Here is a 22,928-nt window from a genome sequence, read left to right as displayed (position 1 = left end):
TCTCAAAATTACCATATTTTATTTAGCTATTTGAAAGAAATTTTATTTTTATTCACAATGGAGTGATATTTTTATTATAATACTAGTAAGTTTTATTAATTATTTTCTTTTAGAGGGGTAAATTGTATAGTATGATCAAAAAATATTTTCAGAAATAATGATTCTTTTATTAATAGAAATTTAAGATATTAGATTATTTATATTTGTATAATCATGTTAAAAGTTTTATTTTTTATGATTTTCCTTAATCATGTTTGTAATTATTTTAAAGTATTGATGTGTTTTTTTTTATAATTTTGTGTTATTATATTATTATACTATATTGTAAATTAAAAAATTTAAAGATCCATGTCTCGAGGCTTACGCCTCGCTCCACACTAAGTAAAACTCCCGTCTCACCCCCCCCCCCCCACCCTTTAAAACACTGATTCCAATAGATGAATGTGTTTTATGCTAACAAATATTGTCAAGCTTTTTCTTTTATTAATACATAGGGTATTGATGTGATCGACATAAATAATCGATACAGACATGTTATCTATTCCTATGAGGGGTTACTATCATACCATGTGTTCTACATGACATTCAATCATACAAAGATATATAGCAATAGTTTATAAAGAAAGTTAGGAATGAACTTGTCAAGATTCCATCATTATTATATGACGATGATGCAACTCTGTTAAAAGAATGAAGATGAAAATGATCAACCAATTCGTCAAATGATAATTTGACATATTTGATCACAAAGGCACTAGCAACCTCAACATATGATAAGTTGTATACAAGATTAGAGTACATAATCTTCAAGAATACAAGATTAGAGTACATCATCACCTACATGGCAATTTGTGTCCTACGTGGTGTCCTTTGTGTATTATGCCACATAGGATTCATGTGTCTACTTGTTCAACTTTATACAAGTTTAAGTGTCTATTTGTGTACACCCAAGTTGAAGGGTATAAATATAAAATAAGGCCAAGTTAAAGGACATATTTATGTATTATGCCTTCATTGTATGTGGTGTGCATTGAATTTCATCTCTTAGAATTCTTCATGCTTTGCAAAAAACGTAAAAATGTTTTGAGTAAAGTACGGGTCATTCTCATTAACGTATCTTATTTAATTCCATCATTAAATAATTTAATGCACATTGAATACTTTAAAAACTGATTCCATCTATATCTAATTAGTTATTAGAATATATATATGATTTTGTAAATAAAATAAATAGAAATAGTGTTTTGATGGGTAAAAAGGTATTTCAATTTTTCATTTTGATGTTCCCACTTTTAGTATAATATGATTAATAATACAATTTTAATACATATTAGAGAGAATAATTTATAAAATACATATAATACAAGTTTTATTAATAAATAATATATTTATCACACATTTTAATACACTTATAATATATTCTGTCAATTTCTTACCAAATAAGTGTAATACATTTTAAAACACTTATAATACATATATATTGCATGTGTAATTCACTTTTAATACATAGTACACATTTATCATAGCATTACTATATATTGCTATAAATGATAATAAATAAATAAAATATCACTAAAATCACTAATTATTTATTAAAATTTACTCACACAAATAAAAATATTCATTTATGTATTAATATTCAAGTAGAAAAAAACAAGAGATCTTTTTGAAAACTCTAATTTGTTTGTTTTTATTCACTCTCCTCCTTTTACTCTCTTCAATTTTTATTTCAAAACTTCTAATTTTATTTTTAGGGCTTAAGGCATTTCTTATGGCTACAATGGCGACACAATTTTATCCAATTTCCAATCCGTTATAAATTTACGGGTCAAATTTGCCACCTATATATATTGAACACACTTGGAGTTAGAACATAGCGTGTTCAACTTAACAAGAAATTATTTGGATTAGCATAGATAAAAACAAAGATATCGAGAGAAATCATTTGAGTTGTGTTATAGGAAAGAGTAATATTTGCTATTAAAAGTTGAAAATTCAAAAAATTACTTGAAAGTCAGCTTCGTATTCCATTAAGAAAATTAGTTTTTCCACCTTCAAGTAAATATTTTATTTACTTGTACAAACTGACATCGATTTGCAAGTTGAAAAACAATTATTTTTACAAATGAAACTACAAACAAATGCACAAAATATTTAGATTTCGACTTTTATTGATACAACTGCAGCGATATGTTTGCCAAGATGAGTGATACAACACCAAAACTTTTATGTAACTTCAAAATTGGTTATATTCGTTCGAACATTTCTTAGTAGTGAAGTTGAGACCACAAACAAATGCACAAAATTTATATAAATTCAGACTGAAAATTATGTAAGTATTTGAATTTATCGTGTTTTTGATGCTTGAGCCTCTTGTACCTTTTCCATTTTTTTCCTCAACAACACTAATTTATTCAGTGTAAGTTCTTAAATATTGTTTGAGAAAAATAAAGTGTACGTAGACCTTATCCTATATATCTCATAGGATATTTTTGATAAATCCTCATCTTAAAAGAAAACACTTAGTTTCCAAACAATTTGGAAAGAAAAATACATAAACAAAACAATAAGAACAATGAAATAATTATAAGGTGAAGAGTAGCAGTAGTACATGTTAGGATATACTATTAACCATGCGTTTTGATATAGTATTATTATTGAACAATTGGTTATTCATTTATTCAATTGAATAAATTGTTACATTAAATAGATCAATTGCCATATATGTGTCTTTAACTTATATAGTAGATGATTTGGTGTATAGAGTTTAAGCTTACACACAGACGATTAAATCATCGGTTCTTATAAGTCAAAAGTTATAGTTCACAATCGTAGATGGAAATTTGGACAAAACCATTAGAAAGATTGTAGCATGAGATTAAATGTAATTTATCTTGATTATGAGAATGGTATAGTTCTAACTTCTCGTGCTAGTGCATTTTATATGTATTGAACGGGACCGAGTAGAGATAGATGTTTTAGACTGACTAATAAAAACATATTCTCTAAACTGTTAAATGTACTTATATTCTTAATCTTGATATAACGATTATGATCTGTATATATTAATTATCGTTTTGATTTATTAAAAGTTGAGATTCTGAGTGGGTCAATATGTCTGGTAGATTGGATGATAATAATATATATTGGTGAAATAATTAGTTAGTTGATGGAATCCATGTCTCAGTATAAAGATTGATGATAAGTTTTCATGTGTAAACCCGGCGGGTAGATTTATGAATCTGGCACATGAAATAAGTTAAGTATTGCTCTAAAGAAAATTAATCATTGAATTAAATTCGTCAGTAATTTAATTTATTGATTAGTATATGGAGTGTTTAATGGTGAATTTCGAAATATAAATAGAGGAGTGCAATTACGAATTTTTAGTGGAATGATTTGTAATTTATTATGGTAAGAATAATTCAAATTAATTATTTAAAATTATTTCCATAATAGGAAGCCTCAGTAATAAATTATGTGGTCCCTCTAGTGCCCAATTTAACTAGAACTCGGAATCCTATTTTCTAGTAGAAGAAGGAAAAGTAACGTGTATATTTCTTCCAAGAAAGAAACGTGAGTTTTGGGTTTTCTTGAAGAAAAAGGATTTATACTTTCTTTTCCTCTTTGGACTAAGAAGACATTATAAGTAGGGATTCTTCTAACCTAGAAAGACAATTAAGTATTCTATACAATACTTGTCCACTCAAGTATTGAGAGAGTTCAATTGTTAATTGGAATCATTGTAGAAGACCGTAAAGCTGGAGTTGGATTTGCTTCAAAATATCTGCACACGCTTCAAGAGGTATTTTCTTTGACAAATCAAGTCTTTTATCAGTTTGAATTTTAAATATGATTTTTTTTTATATAAGGAGCATTTTTATTTGAATAAAATTTAAATAAATCGAATTTTAATACAGAAACTAAGTATCGAGTAGGAAATCAAAAAAAAATATAATATTAGTCTATTATGGTTACCTAGCTAATATATTAATCCTTTTGTTAATTGACTCAAATCTTTCTATTTTTGTCTTGGATCCACAATTAATCCTTAGGATTGATATATTCTTTTTTATCTTATAGTTTGTACAGTTTTCCTAAATTAAAAATTAATGCTAATTTTTAACAATTGACATCAAGAGCCATACTTGCAGCTTTATAGATAATCTTAAACATGCGTATGTGATTACATGTATGATTCGTGGTTAGTAATTTTGATTTTATCACGAAGAGAACAAAATTGATAAAACTTGAACTGGTTTGTTTTGTTAAAATCATACGGTAATAATGACTTATGTAAATTGATCAGTAAGATTTGATAGTATTTTCATATAGTCATGCACAATGTTCCTTGGATGGATAATTTTAAAAGAAATTCGATGGCTGTACATGTCATTATTTTGTCTTTTCTTGTGTCGGCTGGAAATTTTTTTCTCAAAGTGGCTACTGGCTATTTTAAAATATATGTTGGGTGTAATTTTCTTATAACTTCACATGTATGTATGCTGGCTGTTTTTTTTATATTAATGGAAGCCAAAGTTTCACTTATATCAATGTAAGTAATATCTTTGTGGGGTATTGGAAATTAATACTCCATGAGTGATTGGTTGACGTTTTTGTATGCACGTGATTGGCCAGCAGTGAATGGGTCATAGTTAATTAATTGCGAGATTCTCTTCATTATATATGTGATTTCTCGTATGTTTAACTATATGTGTATGAGATTTTATACTCAATGAACTGGAACTTTTTGTCGCAAAAATTTTCTTCTTGGAAAATTTTTGTATAAAATTTGAAGAAAATAAACTGGTGATGAGGATTCTTTCCTTTAATTACCAAGATTAAATAGTAATGAAGTATTAACTTTATGTGTTGGCTTAGACCTTCCTTCCCATCGGATGAATTTAATACAAGTCACTACGTATTTAATCGCTAGTTTGATATATAATCTATATTAACTCTCCTAAACTGAGTAATATATGATTGGATCAATGTAACTAGAGGATTTTCACTTGACGTAAACTAACAGTAGACTCTCCATCTGAGTTAGGTCCGTATAAGTTTATGGAGTAAATAATCGATCATTTTATATATATATATATATATATATATATATATATATATATATTGTATGAGTAGTTCTCCAATCCCATTGATTGGCTATTCTAGATGCATGAATGTGTATGTATATGATGAGTTTGAATGTAACTATTCAATGTTTATATGACTGTTTGATTGATCTATTGTAACTATTTCTTCAATCTCATATTCAACAGTACATGGCATACAAAGAAAAGAAACTGAATAATAACAAACAAGCTGTTTTTTTCTCTGTATGACTATTGATTAGTCTACTTGGTTGAGAAGGTAGGCAGAAAATTCAATCTCCATGTGTATAATTAATTAGATATTTTAATAAGGTACATTTAGGGTTGTTCAGTAGTGTCGCTTAGTAGAGTATATAAGAATAATGTCAAATGAAATATATTATATTAGCAATATTTGTATTAGTAATGTTTGCATTAATTATATATAGATTATTTTTTATGCATTGTTTGATTTGTTGTATTAAAATTGTTTGCATTGCATAAAAATATTTATTTACAAAGATACCCTTCACAATTATAGTGGAAAAGATGTAAAAAAAGATTTTGAAGGGCAATGGGGTGTTAAAACTCACTACATTACTAAAATCTAAAATTCGTAGCATTAATAATACACAATACAGTGTAAATATTAGTTATACAAAACATAAAAAAAATAAATTATTAATTTAAATAATTAATATATGCATTATTTTTGCTAATATATGTCAAACGAACCTACACCGTTTAATTTATTCGTACAAATAAATAAATGCTGCAAATGGAGAAGACTGGGAGTGAAGACCATTCAGCTAGAAAACAAAACATAAGAGCCCACCTGACCCCCTCTGTTAACTTTTTTCTAAAACATAGAAGAAAGACCCTTATTGACTGATTTTTCAACTAGGGTTTATTTTAATCCCTAGCCACCGATCAGACGACTTTCAAATTCTTCATTTATGGTTAGTAATTTCTACTCCCCTTTCTATATATTGTTCTTCTAATAGTATCTTCCCTTTTTTTCTTATACAACATTTGTAATTAAAATTGAATTTCTTCGAGCGACAATGGATACTACTTGTATACGATTTTGTGCTTTATTTCTCTTTCTGTGTTTCACATCTCTCAACGCTCAACTTTTGCCTGAAGATGAAGGTAGTTACCATTTTTCTCTTTTTTTTTATTTCATCTCAAGCTACTTGATTCTAATTTTCTTCAAAAAAATAATAAATAACTGATTATCTCCGTATTGATCTGTAATTTTATTTGGGAAATCTGTTTTTTTTTCTTCTTCTTCTTCGTGTGCGTTTTCTTTTTTCTATTTTTGTCTTTACTTTTGCAATCTGTAAGCTAAAACTTCATATTTTCCTATTGCAGATTGCTTCTAGTATCCATACCAGCCTTTTTTTTTTTTTTTTGTTTCGTTAGCTTTTAAAGTTAAATTAATTTACTATTTTAATTTTAAATTTTTTATATTCGAAAATTATACGAGATTTACTATAACTTTCTTTATAATATTCATATTAATATGTTCTTGTTTTAGATGAATGTTTAGATGAACTACACCTGAATTACATCCCTCCTTGCATGCATTTGTTGATTCACTTCCCTCGACAACGAGAATTTAGAGTATATTGTATGGCCGCACAGTATTTTATGATTTTTCAGAGGAATTTATAGCATCCATGATATAACAATAACATATTTAGTGATAAGTCACGTGTCAATTTGAATCGGTTGTTGATCAAAATTAAAACCAATCAAATCAATTTAATCGATTTTAAACTTATTAAAATCAAACCAAATTAAATATAATATATAATTATTGATTTGGTTGTTAACATTTTCAATTCAGTTTAATTTCATATTTAGTTATTAACCATACACAAAAATAAAAAAATAAATTGTTCATTCAAAACACACACAAAAAAGATAACAATTCGTTCAAAAGAAAATAAATTCTCTTCGTGCCATTTTGGATCTTATAAATTTTTTATATTTAAACTCTGATTATGTTTACTTCTTGCTTAAATTGTTGCCTAATTCAATATACTAAACAACATAACTTACTAAATAATGCATAAGCTACTGATATTGTTACACAAATAAAAGATAAGTGTTGTATTTTTTAGATTAAAAATGTTCAAAAAAATAAATGTTATTTATATCTAATTAAAAAAAAGTACGTATACAATTTGTCAGTTTGGTTATTTCTTTGGTTTTTTTTTTTAACAAAATCAAAATTAGATTAATTTATTATCGATTTTTAAAAATATAAATCAAATCAAATAAAATTCAATTTTATTTAATTGATTTGACTTAACTTTTTTGGTTTGAGTTGATTTTACCCCGATTGTGAACACTTCTATTAACTATCTATGAAATCTCACTTAAAGTTTGTAAAGGTAAGAGTGTATGAAGAGAGACTATTTTTGGAAAACTCTAAAAAAGAAAACAATAAAGAAAATGCATACAATTTAATTGTTGAATAGCGAATAATGACAAATAAAAATAAATAGACGCGACTAATGGTTATCTCAAAACATCACTTTTTTATTTTAAATGAAGAAGTGACTTTATTATATGATAAGTACTTTTTCTATTTCCAAATAAGCATCACTTTAGTAATTTAAGAGAAAAATAATAATAACTTTTTAATTATATTTTATATTAAAAAATTATATTTTCTGAATAGGCGTGAAATAATATTGCAATATAAAAATCTTATACTGCTTAATTAAATAACTATACGAAAATCAAATTTGTGTATTTATTTGTTTGTGTTAGTTGATTTTTCAACATTATTAAATGGTTAACATCAAATATAGTACATAAAGTAGTCATGCGTTATGAAAAAGAAATTCCTATCTAAACTTTTTCTTTCAATTATTGATCTTTTTATGAGTGTATGTTTATGAAAGTGAATTTTTTTACACTACTTTAAAAAAAAGAAAAAAACAAAGCTCGTGCCTAATTATTATTATGTGAAATTAATTTTTAAGCTGTAGTAGTATTTTCTTATTTTTTTAAAATGGTGATATTTGCATTTTACTTCTTTTTCATCAATTATATTAATGGTCTAACATTTGAAATTAAATATCATTTATAGATAAGAAGACCAAAAAAACGTATTACTTAGTTAATAGCTACAAAATATGATAGAAATTTGAACAATAAAACAAAAGATTTAAATTTAATATGACGTGTTTAGGTTGTAATCACCACATAAAAAATTACTTACTCCTATAAGGTAAATATTTTTCAATAAATTACCTTTAATTGATTATGTAAAAAATATTTTAAAAATAAACATAAAAGTTAAAAATACCATATGGTATATATCATAGGAGATATCTAATCTAGGTTAAAGAAATAGAATGAATTAAAGTTAATTAGTTAATTCTGAAAAAAGAATTAAATAAGTTGCTTTGTGTAATTAATCAAGGGTTATTTGGTGGTTGGTTTGAAAGTGAGTTATGCACGTATTAAATTTGTGTTAGCAATATCATGTTGGGTAGCTGGTTAGAAGATAAATTATTCATGTATATAATTAGTATATGATATTTGATTTCCATTTTAGAAACCTGCATAATTAATATCTATTCAAGTTATAAATTCTTTTATATATTATTTTATACCGAGTACAAAATAAAATAGGAAATTACTCCCTCTATCTCTTTTTACTTGTCAATCACATGCTGTTTTTAACAAGTTTCTAATTATTAAATTGAAATAGAATTCATTGTTTGATAAGGTTATAGATTTACGTTTTTCTTTTCTTTTAAATCATATTTATATACATTATGTTAAAATTTGACATAATTAGAGTATTATATTAATTTTTTGATTTTAAATTTTTATATTATGTTATATTTTCAATTTTATTTGTTTTAGTAGTATTGACTTGATATTTCACATTGTGAATCATTTATTTTTTTAGTTAGACTTAATAGATAATTTTTTTGTCAAATATTTTCATAATTTATGACATTATAATTATAACATTAATCTTTTTATCAAACATGTATTTTATGATGTTCATAAGAATCTTGTATTTTTAGTTTTTATTATTAATTTAATTAAAATACTAATTTGAAAAATGTAAATCAATTATTTTTATAATATTAGTTAAGAACATATGTTTATTGATTAATATATTTTAAAAACATAATAGTTATCTTAAATATTTAATTTAACACCATTTATAAAGGCCTTTATTTATCTAATATAGATTTTCAATTTTAAGTAATTAACCTTTATTTTTAAAATTTAATATAACTTTATGATTACAGTTGTGCAACCAAATTGTACATGTGTGATTACACTATGACAAATAAGCAGGTTAACATAACTACTAGGTTGTGTAATTACTAAATTGATATATCACCCTAGTAATTACATCAATTTACATTACCATGTGGCTTCCGAACCTACCTTCAATGCAATTTTCTTTTTCACCAATCCCCACAAACAAAATTTAGTAAGTTGTTGCTGTCGACATCTCTAAAAAAAAAAAGGTGAAAATTATTTATGTCCTCTAATTTTGATTTAGTAATTGAACTTTCGGGTGTGTTTGGTATGAAGGAAAATGTTTTCCTGGAAAATAAGTAGGTTTTTTACTTATTTTCTCATGTTTGGTTGGTGGGTAGAAAATATTTTTCGGAAAAGATTTTTAGTGTTTGATTTATGAATGAAAAATGTATTTGAGATGTATCTTTTTTTTTTTTTCTAAAGTAGAAAATAATTTTTGAAATTGAAAATATTTTATAAAAACAAACTTAAATTTTTTTTGAGGGCGGTGGTAGGGGGACTGGCGGGGGGAGGGAGGGGGGTCGAGGGTAGGGGTGAAAAAATAAAAAATTGAAGTTGAAAATATCTTTTTTAAAAAATAAACTTAAATTTTTTTTGGAGGTGGGGGTGGGGTGGGGGGGTTGGTAGGGGGTGGGGAGGTCGAGGGTAGGGGTGAAAAAATGAAATTTTGAAGTTGAAATTATTTTTTAAAAACAAACTTAAAATTTTGTTTTGGGGGGTGCGGGGGGGGCTGGTAGGGGAGCGGGTGGGGGGCTATTGGGGGGGGAGGTCGAGGGTAGGGGGAAAAAAATAAAATTTTGAAGTTGAAAATATTTTTTAAAAACAAACTTAATTTTTTTTTTGAAGGGGGTGGGGGCTGGTAGGGGGGCTGATGGGGGGCGAGGGTAGGGGTAAAAAAATGAAAATTAGAAATATCACTATATGCAATAGTTTAATTTGCTCCTGGAGTCCAACAATTATGATTTCTAACATCTGTTTATTGTAACGATTGTGATTTAATATTGCTTTGATGTCACAGTAAAAGTTCTGGAAACAATATCATCGAAACTTCAGAACAGATGGAATGTCAGCCGAGCCTCTTGCATGCAGGGGATGGGTCTTAACACGACGGATCCTACTTATCGTAGAATTGTCAGCAACGTAACATGTGATTGTTCATTCAATAACAGCTCAGTTTGCCATGTTGTAACAATGTAAGCTCTGCTTTAATCTTTAAAACTTCACATTTTACTCTTAATGAGAAAGTTTTATAGCTGAACAAATGCTATGAAATATTGACTACTATATATAAGCTTCAAAAGTTTTGTAGCTATACCAATATTATAATTTATAGCATATATCATGACCACAAGTTTAAAAAATCTTCCTTTATTTCTTAAATTGCATACATATTTTAATTTTACCACATGAATTGGAATGGAGGGAGTAATCATGAATAGGTCCTTAGTGTTATGAGATAACGATAATGAAAGCAATAATAACGAAAAGAAAGAACACATAATTTTACGTGGGAAATCCTCCAGGGGAAGAAAACTCACGGTCAGTCACCAACTCTTATTGTTTCTCAATGAAAGAGGATCACAAATACACGAATGAATCCAAGTTTATATAGAGTGCGAAAAATCCTAATCGTAGAGTGTTTAGGATGTCCTCCAATCTTAATCCTAATCGAGGTCAGACCTACAAACTTAACAATTCTTCTACTTGGGACTGATACCATCTTCCGCATCGTGCATCAGAGAATTGGTGATAAGTTAGCTAGGCCAAGAGAAGTTGAGCATACCCCCAGCTTCTCAGTAGTAACTGATTTGGTTAACATATCTGCAGGATTCTCATCAGTTTGAATCATATCCAGCTTGAATGAACCTTCCTCTATAAGTGACCAAATGAAACGATACTTGATATCAATGTGTTTCGTCCTTGAATGATATGTAGAGTTCTTCGCCAAATGAATGACACTTTGTTGTCACTATGCAACCTGCATTCCATCCTTTATCTTGCCCTAGTTCCTTTATCAACCAAACCATCTCAAACATGTTTCTGTTGCAGCAACATATTTTGCCTCTGTGTTCCAACTGATTGTTGCACTTCCAAGAGTAAACACATAGCCTGTAGTACTCTTCTTACATTTCCAACCATTTATGAATCAACAAAACCTAGTAGCCCGATTGTAGCACCTATGTAGAACAAAGACAAACCCTTTGTGACCAACATGTACCTCAAAATCCACTTCACAACATGTCAGTGTTCTGTACCAGAATTTGACATGAATCTGCTCACAACTCCCACTACATGGGAAATATTCGGTCTTGTACATACCATAGCATACATGAGACTTCCCGCAGTTGATACATATGGTATGTTCTCCATTCGGTTCTTCTCTTTATCAGATTTTGGGCTAAGTTAATGCGAGATTTCTTGAATTGACCTGCCGAGGGAGTTCTCATCGGCTTGACATCCTCCATGTTAAACCTCTTCAAGATCTCACCTTCAGCAACTTATTTCTTTTGTCTCTTCCAATTTTTCAGCCCCAAAATCTTCTACACACAACCAAGATTCTTTATTGAAAATTCACCAGCCATTTACTCCTTCAGCTTTATGATCTCATGCATGTTAAAACTTGCCACTAAAATGTCATCCATATACAAGAGCAAGATAATGTATTTACAAACTTCTTGAAGAAACTGTGATCACCATTACACCGAGTAAAGCCAATAGTCATCTTACACCTGTCAAACTTCAAGTACCACTATCTTGGAGCTTGTTTCAAACCCTTGACTCTTCTTCGGTCTGCATACCTCATTTTCCTTACCAACCTCTAGTACCCTTCAGGTTGCTGCATATACAAGTCTTCCTCTAGGTCTCCTTGGAGAAAGGTTGTCTTTACATCTAGCTACTCTAGATGTAAATCTTTTGCCGCAACAATACTTAGCACAACTCGAATAGTAGGTAATTTGACCATAGGGGAAAAAATATCAGTGAAATCAATACCTGTCTTCTGTTGGAAACCTTTTACTATGAACCTTGCCTTGTATGTAGTTAAGCCGCCATGCTCCACTTTCACCCTGTACACTCATTTATTCTGAATTGCCTTCTTCCCTTTTGGCAATTTGACCAAGTCCCAGGTTTGGTTTATGTGGAGTGAGTCCACTTCTTCATCCATGGCCTGAATCCACTTGAACTTGCTATCAACCTGCATTCTCATCAAAACAGCTAGTCTGACCGTCATTTGTTAGTAACAAGTAATCAAGAGACTGAAATATTGTTGCTAGGAAACCTCTATCTTAGACCGTTGTGGAGGAACTGATGCCTCTATTGTTTCCTGTTTGTCCTCCTCATGTGCATCATCCTGTTCAGCACTGTTCTCATAATCCTCAGGTTTAACAAACACCGGTTCTATCTGTTTCTGTTTCCCCTTGAATTTTTTCTTATGCAGAACTGAGAACACTTTTGTTGTACATCATATTCTTGCTCCTGATTACCTTATGACTGTCATAATCCCAGAGTCTATACCCAAAGCTATCACCACCATAGCCTAAGAAAGTGCAAATTTTGGACTTCACATCTAATTTAGATCTCTCATTATCATTCACATGAACATAATTAATGCAACCAGAAACTCTAAGATGCGATAGTTTTACCTGCTTACCATCCATGCTTTTTGAGATAGTTCACATGCTACCTGGGGAGCCATCCTGAGTGTATGTTATATACAGAGTTCCATCTCTCTTCCCTCATGCTATCACCAAATTACCCTTGGTAATCTTCCATGAATCTGCATTAAAAGTGACAACACAACCAACATTTGATAATTCACTAACATAAACTAAATTTCGTACTAGTTTTTGCTTTTCGGTACAAGTTGAACTTTCTTCAGTTTCAGCTTTCCATGTTCGTTAAACTATTTTTTATCACTTTATCATGGTTAGTTAGTACACATTTTTATTTCATTAAATTATTTAACTATGATAAGTTATTCATTTGATATAAATATCCGGTGAGTGCAACTATTTACATGTAATGAGAAATTTTTTTGATTTCTTCTGCTTTTTTGTTGATACAGCCAATTGAAGGGTCTTAATATGACAGGAAATCTGCCTCCAGAACTTGCAAATCTTACTCATCTGCGAGAATTGTGAGTATCAGTTATATATTTCTCCCCTTTCTGATTACAGAAACCTGTATGTGTTTTATTCAATTTTTTTCTTATAAAATCATAATAGTAACAAGTTAATTGTTTGTTGCTTTATATGAAACAAAGTCTATTGAATTGTGTAAACCATGCCCTTAAAAAGTGTGAAATCTAAAAGTTTAAAGTGGATCATAATATGCAAAATTGGAGGCTCAATCAATATTTACATGTCCAGAGATCTGTCTCGTAATTACTTAAATGGATCGATTCCCTCAAGTTACGGCCAGCTTCGCGTCTCTATTTTGTAAGTTCTTTTCTGTTTAATCTTTTAAAAGATTTTCAGCAAAGAAGGTTTTTTTTTTTTTTTGGTCTTCTAACATTTTGTTCAAACTCATATGTATAGGTCACTCTTGGGTAACCGTATCAGTGGGCCGATTCCCAAGGAGTTAGGGGACATTTTCACACTGGAAGAACTGTAAGTTGAAGATATTGCATACTTCCTTTAACTTTCTAAATACTTTTGGTGTATCTAATTAGATGTCACATTGACGAATTGGATATTTTCAGAAATTTGGAAAATAATCTACTTGAAGGACCTCTTCCTCCAAACCTTGGTAGTTTGAGCCGCCTGAGAATAATGTAAGACGTAGTAACCTCATATTCGACGTCTACTATTTACTTATAGTTACTTCTGTTCCAAATTATTTGGCACTTTTCGCTTCCCAATAGTCAAACTAAAATGCATTTTTCTCACCATTTTGATTTGAAAAGAACTGTAACGTATAGTACTTTTATATAGTTTCTGGAGTTAATAGAGTCTAATTTAGCTCCAAAAGTTGGTCAAATTGTATCAAACATAAGCAAAAAGTGCCAATCAAATCAGGATGAGTTGTGTGATTTTTCAGTTATCATGGTTAATTGATGGATCATTTTGCAGGTTTCTTTCTGCCAATAATCTCACAGGAACTATACCTGAGAACTTCAGCAATCTTAAGAACATGACAGACTTGTAAGCAAGAAAATGTTAAAAGAGCATTTGACAGGTTTCATTCTCTTAACTCTTTCGTCTGTTTGCAGTAGGATAGATGGGACTAGCATATCTGGAACCATACCAGATTTTATTGGAAATTGGACCAAAATGGATAGATTGTAAGTATGCATCTAGTAGTTGTAAATATTGATGCAATTTTCTTCTCCCTGAACTTTAAAAAAGCAAAAAATTGGTAGCACACATTGTATTTAATAGCAAATATCATGAAACTTTTTGCAGAGACATTCAAGGAACATCAATGGAGGGACCTATTCCTCCTACACTATCCCAGTTGAAAAATCTGACCATGTTGTAAGTACACACTTCTCTCATACTACCCGTTTTTACAGTCAAATGACTGTTAAATTCACTGTCAAGCTCCTTTTCTACTATTTATTATAATAGAAAGAATAGATTAAAAGAGAAAATCTCTTGGAAATGAAAATTGAAGGCTATAGCGGAAGTTCTCATGTGCATTGTTGTTTTCAGGAGGATATCTGATTTGAGAGGAGAACAAATGCAATTCCCAAATCTTACAGGCTTGACGAAGATGAGAAGGCTGTGAGTAGTATATGCTTGTAGTTGGAAATTTAGCTATTACATCTATTCATCATAATGTTGTATGCTCATGGTTCTTTAATGATGCAGGACTTTGAGAAATTGCTCAATTTTCGGTCCTATTCCACTATATGTAGGTGCCATGCCTTTGAAACTTTTGTAAGTTCGTCATCTTTTTATTTTTTTAATCATTCTTCTTTTAAGGGAAACTTTATTCCCAGCAAGTTCTGTGTTTTGTCTCTTCTATATATTAGTTTATCGAGAGGAATTCACATATGGTGTTCATTAACCTTGAAAAGGCCTACGATAAAGTTCCGAGAGAAGTCTTGTGGCGATGTGCGGAGGCGAGAGATGTACTGGTGGCTTACATTAGGGTGATAAAGTACATGTACGAAGGAGCTAAAACGTGGGTAAGAATGGTGAGAAGAGACTCGGAGCACTTCCCTGTGGAGATGGGATTGCACCAGGGGTCAACTCTTAGTCCGTTTCCATTTGCCTCGATGATGGAGGTATTGACGCGAGACATTCAAGATGAGGTGCCGTGGGGTATGTTATTTGTGGATAACATAATACTGATTGATGAGTCACGCAATCGTGTTAATGATAAGTTAGAGGTGTGGAGACATACTTTGGAGGTTAAAGGGTTCAGGTTGAGCCGAACTAAGACATAATATGTGGAGTGCAAATTCAATGATGCTATGCATGAGGTAGGCATGGAAGTGAGGCTTGACACATTGAATATCCCCAAGAGATATAGATTCAAGTATCATAAGTCTATAATTCAGGGAAATGAAGACATCAACGATGATATCACACACCATATTGGTGCAGCGTGGATGAAGTGTGGAGGATTGTATCTAGAGTCTTGTGTGATAAAAAGGTACCGCAAAAACTCCAAGGTAAGTTTTATAGAGTGGTGGTCCATCCGACATTGTTGCTTGGGACTGAGTGTTGGCTAGTCAAGAACTCCCATGGCCAAAAGATGCATGTTGCGGAGATGAGGATGTTGAGGTGGATGTGTGGTCATACTAGGAACGATAAGTTTAGAAATGAGGAATCCGGGATAAGGTGGGAGTGGCTTCCTATTGGCACAGAACGCTCAGCCCTGTTAGCTACTGTTAGTTCAGTTTATTTAGGATACTGCATTAATTAGGTCAGCGGTCATTGTTTATTTAGATGACGTTATTAGTGTTTGTTTAGGAGTCTTCTTATACTCTCTGTAATTCTATTTAATACTTTTTTATGATCATTAATAAAGCATCTTCTTTCAACACTTACTCAGTATACTTCCGTGGTGGACAAGATGAGGGAAGCGAGACTGAGATGGTTTGGACATGTGAGGAGGAGGCATAGACGCACCAATGAGTAGGTTTGAGAGGTTGGTGATAGAGGGTATGAGGAGAGGCAGAGGTAGGCCAAAGAAATATTGGGGAGAGGTGATAAGAAAGGATATGACCGAACTTCAGGCTACCGAGGATATGACCCTAGATAAGGGGGAGTGGAGGACATGTATTAGGGTAGACGGTTAGTAGGTAGTGTAGTGTAGTGTTGTCTTGCTTAAGGTGACTAGTGTTTGCAGTGGTGTTAGTTGTATTATTGTAGTTCTTGTTTTTCTATTTTCATCATTGTCTATTATTATTATTTTAATAATCTATCCTAGTATGTTGTTTATGATGTTTCGACTATCACATGATTTATTGTTGTTTTGGCTCCTCTCTGGTAGACGTTTGCACTGTTTCGTTGTTAATTGCTATATTCTCTTCATTGTCTCCTTCTGCTTTATACCGGGATTTGTTGCACTTGAGCCAAGGGTCTTTCGGAAACAGTCTCTCTACCTTCACGAGGTAGTGGTAAGGTCTGCGTACATTCTACTCTCCCCAGACCTCACTTGTGGGATTTCACAGGGTATGTTGTTGTTGTTAAGAGTACTAGAACATAGAAGTCCAGGTGAGATGTATTCAGAGATGACATATATTTTGATGTTTCTCAGCTATGATGATAATTGGTGTATAAATATTCTTGTGTGACTACCTTTTCTTCAGAAGTTGGAACTTATACGATATTTCTCAGCTTGTATTTCTCTTCTATCTAATTGTGAATAGGACTACCAAGTGTAACATTAGACTTAGAGGTTGTTATATATACATGATTTGTTGATTTATCTAGTCAGAACAAATAAGATGATTTCTATATATATTCATAAGACGAAGGATTCACAGTGGTTTGCTTTGCTATCTGGTGATGCTTATCCTGCCTGCTTCTGATAAGAGTTATTTACTTGCAGGGACCTGAGCAACAACATGTTGAATGGTCCAATCCTAGATACATTTAGGCAGTTGGACTTTGATTACATGTAGGTACCTTGAAGTGAAACCTTTACAAGTTGAAGCATAAATCTTGTAATGTTTTTTTTTTTTTTACTCAAAGTTTTCTTTCAGTAACAAGAAGCAAAAGTTTTATCTGTGATGTAGGTTTCTTGGTAACAACGCATTAAGCGGAGCAATTCCCAGCTGGGTGGTTAGTAGTGATAAGAACATGTTGGTATTTGCTCAATTTGTTCCGTTTTCCTCATCTAAGTAGTAAACTTTGGTTATTATCATGCCGGCACACTTCAAAGTTAACAGTTTTTGCCCCAAAACATTTTGATTGCTGAAAGGACGCGTTTACAAGAATTTGGTGTCTTCTAAGTGCATGGCAACTATATATTTTTTTTTGCAGTGATATATCATACAACAATTTCACCCATATATCTACTGAAGGATGCCAACCCTCTGCCATGTGAGCATTGTACTTCTTTGTTTGGGAACCTACATCCGTGTATTATTCTATTTTTATTAGTAAGAATTTCGGTCATTTAACTACATAACTTACAAACCTTCTTTCTTCAAACAGAAACTTAGCCGCCAGCTATTCAGATACAATGAACACGTTCAACAACACGTAAGTCCTAAATGTTGTCTTATGCATCAGGTGCTAGTTTGTTTGATGCTTTCTGTCTACTGTCTATAATTATGTGGCTTAATCTATTCGAAATTGCAGGGATTCCTGGTGTTCCATGAAACCCCTCAGTTGTCCCACAGAAGCGAAATGTAAGAGTTACAGCCTATAAAAGGACCTCAGGGGTTATGTCTGGATCATTTACCACTGAACCAACTCTTGGAGTGGCAGCCTGTGGACTTTTTAAGTACTAAAGCATAACTTTGGAGTTGAGAGATAATTTCACAACTCTTACTCATGTTACGTTCTTTATGTCAATTGCAGATCATTCCCTATTCATAAACTGTGGAGGAGGTAGAGTTACATTTGAGGGAAATGATTATGAGGCAGACTTGACCTATAGGGGTCCATCATATTTTTTTTCATCCTCTGATAGATGGGCATTCAGTAGTTCGGGAGTGTACGTGGGTCTTGCAAATGTTAGTTATATTGCAACAAATAGATTTTTACTGAACATATCCGGTGCCGACTTTTACAACACAGCACGCCTTGCCCCTAATTCTCTCAAATATTATGGGCTTTGCCTACTAGGAGGTAGCTACAGAGTGAGACTTCACTTTGCTGAAATAATGTTTTCTAATGACTCAACATATAGCAGCCTTGGAAGGAGGATATTTGATGTAGCAATACAAGTAAGTTTGAGGCCTAACTTCTTTTGTAAATAATAAATATGTAATGTTGATATACTGAGTTCTGATATGATTGGCAACTTTCTGATTTAAGATTGAAGGTACCAATTTGTTGGAGATAATGTGGTATATTTTGATTTCTTACACAGGGGAGAGTAGTTTTGAAGGATTTCAATATCATGGAGGAAGCTAACGGTGTTGGAGAAGTCATTATCAAGGACTTTGATGATATTACTGTTAGTAGCACTCTGGAGATTCACTTGTATTGGACCGGAAAGGGGACTAACGCTATTCCAGACAGAGGTGTATATGGACCTCTGATTTCAGCTATCTCAGTGACACCAAGTCCGTATATCTCTGCCTATAGACTTTACACTTATCTTCCCACAATCTTATCTTAAGAAAATCCCATTTTCTTCTTGCAGACTTCAAAATAGGTCGCAGGTTACCTGTCGGAGCTGTTATTGGCATTGTACTCGCTTCAATTGTGGTGGTTCTGATAGTTTTATTTTCTCTGTGGAAGAAAGGCATTTTTGGAGGGAAAATTAATCAAGAAGAATTAGGTAACATATACCTCAAAGAATTTATTCACTCTCTACATTTGATATGGCGATACTTCTGTTGTGATAATCAGAATTATGTACGAGATTTCTAGCTGCAACATACAAATAATTATCATAGATGATTGTTCTGTTGGCAGTTAGACATCATGACATATCATAGATAGTCAGCACACAACAAAATGTTCATGACATATCATACAGATGTTTATTCTTTTAAAAATTGTTGTTCGTCATACAGATGTTTTAGAAGATCTATATATACTGACGTTGATATTATTCTCGTTTACAGAACTCAGAGCCCTTGATTTACAAACAGGTCATTTTAGACTTAGACAAATTAAAGCTGCTACAAATAACTTTGATCCTGCCAACAAAATTGGTGAAGGAGGGTTTGGACCAGTTTACAAGGTATTAATTCTCTACCTATATCTATCCATAAAGATTTTGCGTAAGGACAGCTTGCGGTTCTGTGGTGATGTTTCCTACTGGCTATCCTTCTGTCTGTAATATGATCGTTGTAAATTAATCCTGCTGTCTGTAGGGTGTCCTCACCGATGGGGCAGTCATAGCTGTTAAGCAGCTCTCTTCCAAGTCGAAGCAAGGAAATCGTGAATTTGTTAATGAGATAGGCATGATTTCAGCTCTACAACACCCAAACCTTGTCAAGCTTTACGGTTGTTGCATAGAAGGGAACCAGTTACTGGTGATATACGAATACATGGAAAATAACTGTCTTGCACGAGCTCTCTTTGGTAATGCTTTGCAACAACATTTTGAAAATCATTAATCATGCAGTGATAATTTTATGCTTAATACTCCTCTAATTCTCCTTTCTTAGGCCGTGACGACCAGAGGTTGAACCTAGACTGGGCAACCAGAAAAAGGATATGCTCAGGAATAGCAAAAGGGTTAGCTTACCTTCATGAAGAATCAAGGTTGAAAATCGTCCACAGAGATATTAAGAGTACCAATGTGCTTCTTGATAAGGATCTGAACGCTAAGATTTCAGATTTTGGATTGGCTAAATTAGATGAAGAAGAGAACACTCATATTAGCACCCGAATTGCTGGAACAGTGTGAGCCTTCTTATCATAACTGTCTCTGTACTATCATGTTATGATGAGAGAGTAACAGTTCTCCCCATTTGAATTTGTTCGTCATACATTAACATGGTCAGTTTGAAGTGTCTTACATTTCTTTTTCCTCTTTTGAAGAGGTTATATGGCTCCGGAGTATGCAACGAGAGGCTACTTGACAGATAAAGCTGATGTTTATAGCTTCGGAGTCGTTGCTTTGGAGATTGTCAGTGGGAAAAGCAACACAAACTACAGGCCAAAAGAGGAATTTGTTTACCTTCTTGACTGGGTAAACTATCTTTTTACTCAACTGTCAATATTCCCAAATACTAATATCTTTCAAAACTGCTGCTACATCATGTATTATAAGTCTTGCATGTGCATGTTTAGTTTAATTCCACTCTGAATGATAAGCCAGAAAAAGCTTCTCTTGTTAGTGTTTTGTGCAAATATATACTCCATTCGTTTCAATTTGTTTATCTTACTTTTATTCATAGCGAGTTTCAAAAAGGTCTCTTTTCTTTTTTGCCAACTCTTTATTCTAACTTTCCACGTGACATATTTAAAACCACATGATTTAAAGGTATTTTGGTACATTCTACATATCTTTAGTTTAAATTAAAATTAGACAAAGTGAAACGTAGGGAGAGTATTTGCTATGATACCTCCACAGAAAATATCAGAATCAGAGTTGTTTCATTAGTTCGGCTCACATTCTTATGGATGTATCTTTGCGTATTTAGTTTTTCTTTTCTCCAATTTCATCTTGCTATGTATGTCAATGTTTATTTTAGGCTTACGTCCTACAAGAACAGGGAAATCTGTTAGAACTGGTAGATCCTCGCCTCGGTTCCAATTACTCCAAAAATGAGGCAATGCGAATGATAAATCTTTCTCTTTTGTGCACAAATCTCTCTCCTACTCTCCGACCATCCATGTCTTCTGTTGTGAGTATGCTCGAAGGAAAAGTTCCGTTGCAAGCACCAATAATCAAGCGAACTACATCTTCAAACGACGAAATGAGATTTAAATCATTTGAGAAACTTTCACATGACAGTGAAATAACACAAGTATCAACATACTCTCAGGACAGTCAAGGACAAAGTATGAATGCACCTTGGAATAATTCCTCAGGGTCTATCCCTGGTAAAGATGAAAGCGCAAATAGGCTTCTTCAAGATCTTTATGATATAAACATAGATTCACAGAACTTTACAAGTACATTTTGATTTCCATCATGTAATTATGTAATCGTATTTTCACACAAGACCAAATATAACCTGCAGCGCTACAACCTCTGTCCTTTGGTTGAGCACTCCGTGGTGAGTGTGCACTAGGTAAACCGGACCAAATATTTATGTGCATATAATAAATGTGTGCGTGTTTTTCCACTTCTTTTCTTTTTCTTTTTCTTTTTGTTTCATTTATACATTTTTTAGTTCACAAAACAAATCTTTCTTTTATTCCCACATATTCACCCTACATACTTCGTATTCTTTTCTTATTTAATTAATTGATATAAAATAATTTTATATTATAATTTTTTAAATAATATAAATTGCTAACAAATATTATAAAATATACATATTGACGAATAATAAAAATAAAAGTAAAATTATTGGTGAAACACAATTAAATAAATGTTACATTATGATAAAAAGTTATTTTAATTTTTACATAAATATATAACTTTCAAAATTAAAATTTACAATCAATATTATAAAGATATTACATAAAAAAATAATTAGGATATTAGGGACTTAATTAAAAGCATATAATTTACAATATGTTAAATGAAAAGTGTTACATAATTTTTAAAAAACTTATAAAAAGGTGATTTGATTTTGATGAATAATGTCACACAAATTTCGGTTTGATACTATTCACACACTATAATAGTGTAAAATATAGTGTTGGATTGGAGATAGCCTTACTTATTTATGAAAGTAGATTTAAAATAGTTTCCTAAAAATTAACTGAGCAATTTTAATTTTTAAAATTTATTAAATGTGAACACTTTTAATTTCTATCAAATTCTAATTATTAAATCTAATCGAAACAAAAAAAAAAATCAATTAGAAACACACACACACAAAAAAAAAAAAAAAACGCCAAAATTTGCAACATATAAACAGAGAAAAATCATCTCAAAAAGTTGCATTAGATTGTTGAAATAGACCAAAAATAACAGACTACAAAGCTTTTCAAAGTGAGTTTCTGTCAAATATTTTTTTATTATCACAGTACCAATTAAATTTAGAATTTAGTAAACAACACAACATAATCATTGCGATGTGATTCTATAAGTGACGTATGCAAAAGATAAAGTATATACGGAACTTATTTAGTGTAAGGTAGAAAAGTTATTCTGTAATAATTTTCTCCCATTTTGTTTCTAAAATCTCATTCCTAACTCTCTTCCATTATTATTATATCTTGTTTGGATTGGTTCATTTTAAACGCTTTAAAGCTAAAATAGTTTTAAAACATTTTTAGAGTGCTTGGATAAGTTTAAATAGTGCTTATAAGCATTTAGTTTAAGCTAAAA

The 22,928-nt window shown here is 31.3% G+C and overlaps 1 protein-coding gene across 1 annotated transcript; it reads left to right on the top strand.

The window, feature by feature from the left end:
- Positions 1 to 6,151: 6,151 nt before the first annotated feature.
- On the top strand, positions 6,152 to 21,609 carry LOC125820936 (probable LRR receptor-like serine/threonine-protein kinase At1g53430). Its single transcript, XM_049500358.1, has 24 exons — positions 6,152 to 6,239; positions 10,414 to 10,588; positions 13,459 to 13,530; positions 13,763 to 13,831; positions 13,931 to 14,002; positions 14,095 to 14,166; positions 14,465 to 14,536; positions 14,605 to 14,676; positions 14,798 to 14,869; positions 15,047 to 15,118; positions 15,206 to 15,274; positions 17,400 to 17,468; positions 17,587 to 17,652; positions 17,834 to 17,893; positions 18,008 to 18,055; positions 18,155 to 18,204; positions 18,377 to 18,744; positions 18,891 to 19,086; positions 19,167 to 19,304; positions 19,594 to 19,712; positions 19,846 to 20,056; positions 20,143 to 20,380; positions 20,519 to 20,669; positions 21,175 to 21,609. The coding sequence occupies exons 1-24, from the start codon at positions 6,152 to 6,154 to the stop codon at positions 21,607 to 21,609; spliced, it is 3,054 nt and encodes a 1,017-aa protein (XP_049356315.1).
- Positions 21,610 to 22,928: the final 1,319 nt, after the last annotated feature.

Source organism: Solanum verrucosum, unplaced genomic scaffold (genome assembly GCF_900185275.1).
Source record: "Solanum verrucosum unplaced genomic scaffold, falcon-dt-bn FXZP01000289.1, whole genome shotgun sequence".
Taxonomy (NCBI): Eukaryota; Viridiplantae; Streptophyta; class Magnoliopsida; order Solanales; family Solanaceae; genus Solanum; species Solanum verrucosum.
The sequence above is the reverse complement of the archived record's forward strand: the minus strand, read 5'-3'. Positions and strand labels throughout refer to the sequence as shown.

Bases quoted from the DNA above. Each gene is read 5' to 3' on its own strand.
- LOC125820936 (XM_049500358.1), top strand. From the start codon at position 6,152: ATGGATACTACTTGTATACGATTTTGTGCTTTATTTCTCTTTCTGTGT. The intron at 15,119-15,205 runs GTGAGTAGTATA...TTAATGATGCAG, and splicing joins TTGACGAAGATGAGAAGGCT to GACTTTGAGAAATTGCTCAA. The intron at 20,057-20,142 runs GTAATGCTTTGC...CTCCTTTCTTAG, and splicing joins TCTTGCACGAGCTCTCTTTG to GCCGTGACGACCAGAGGTTG.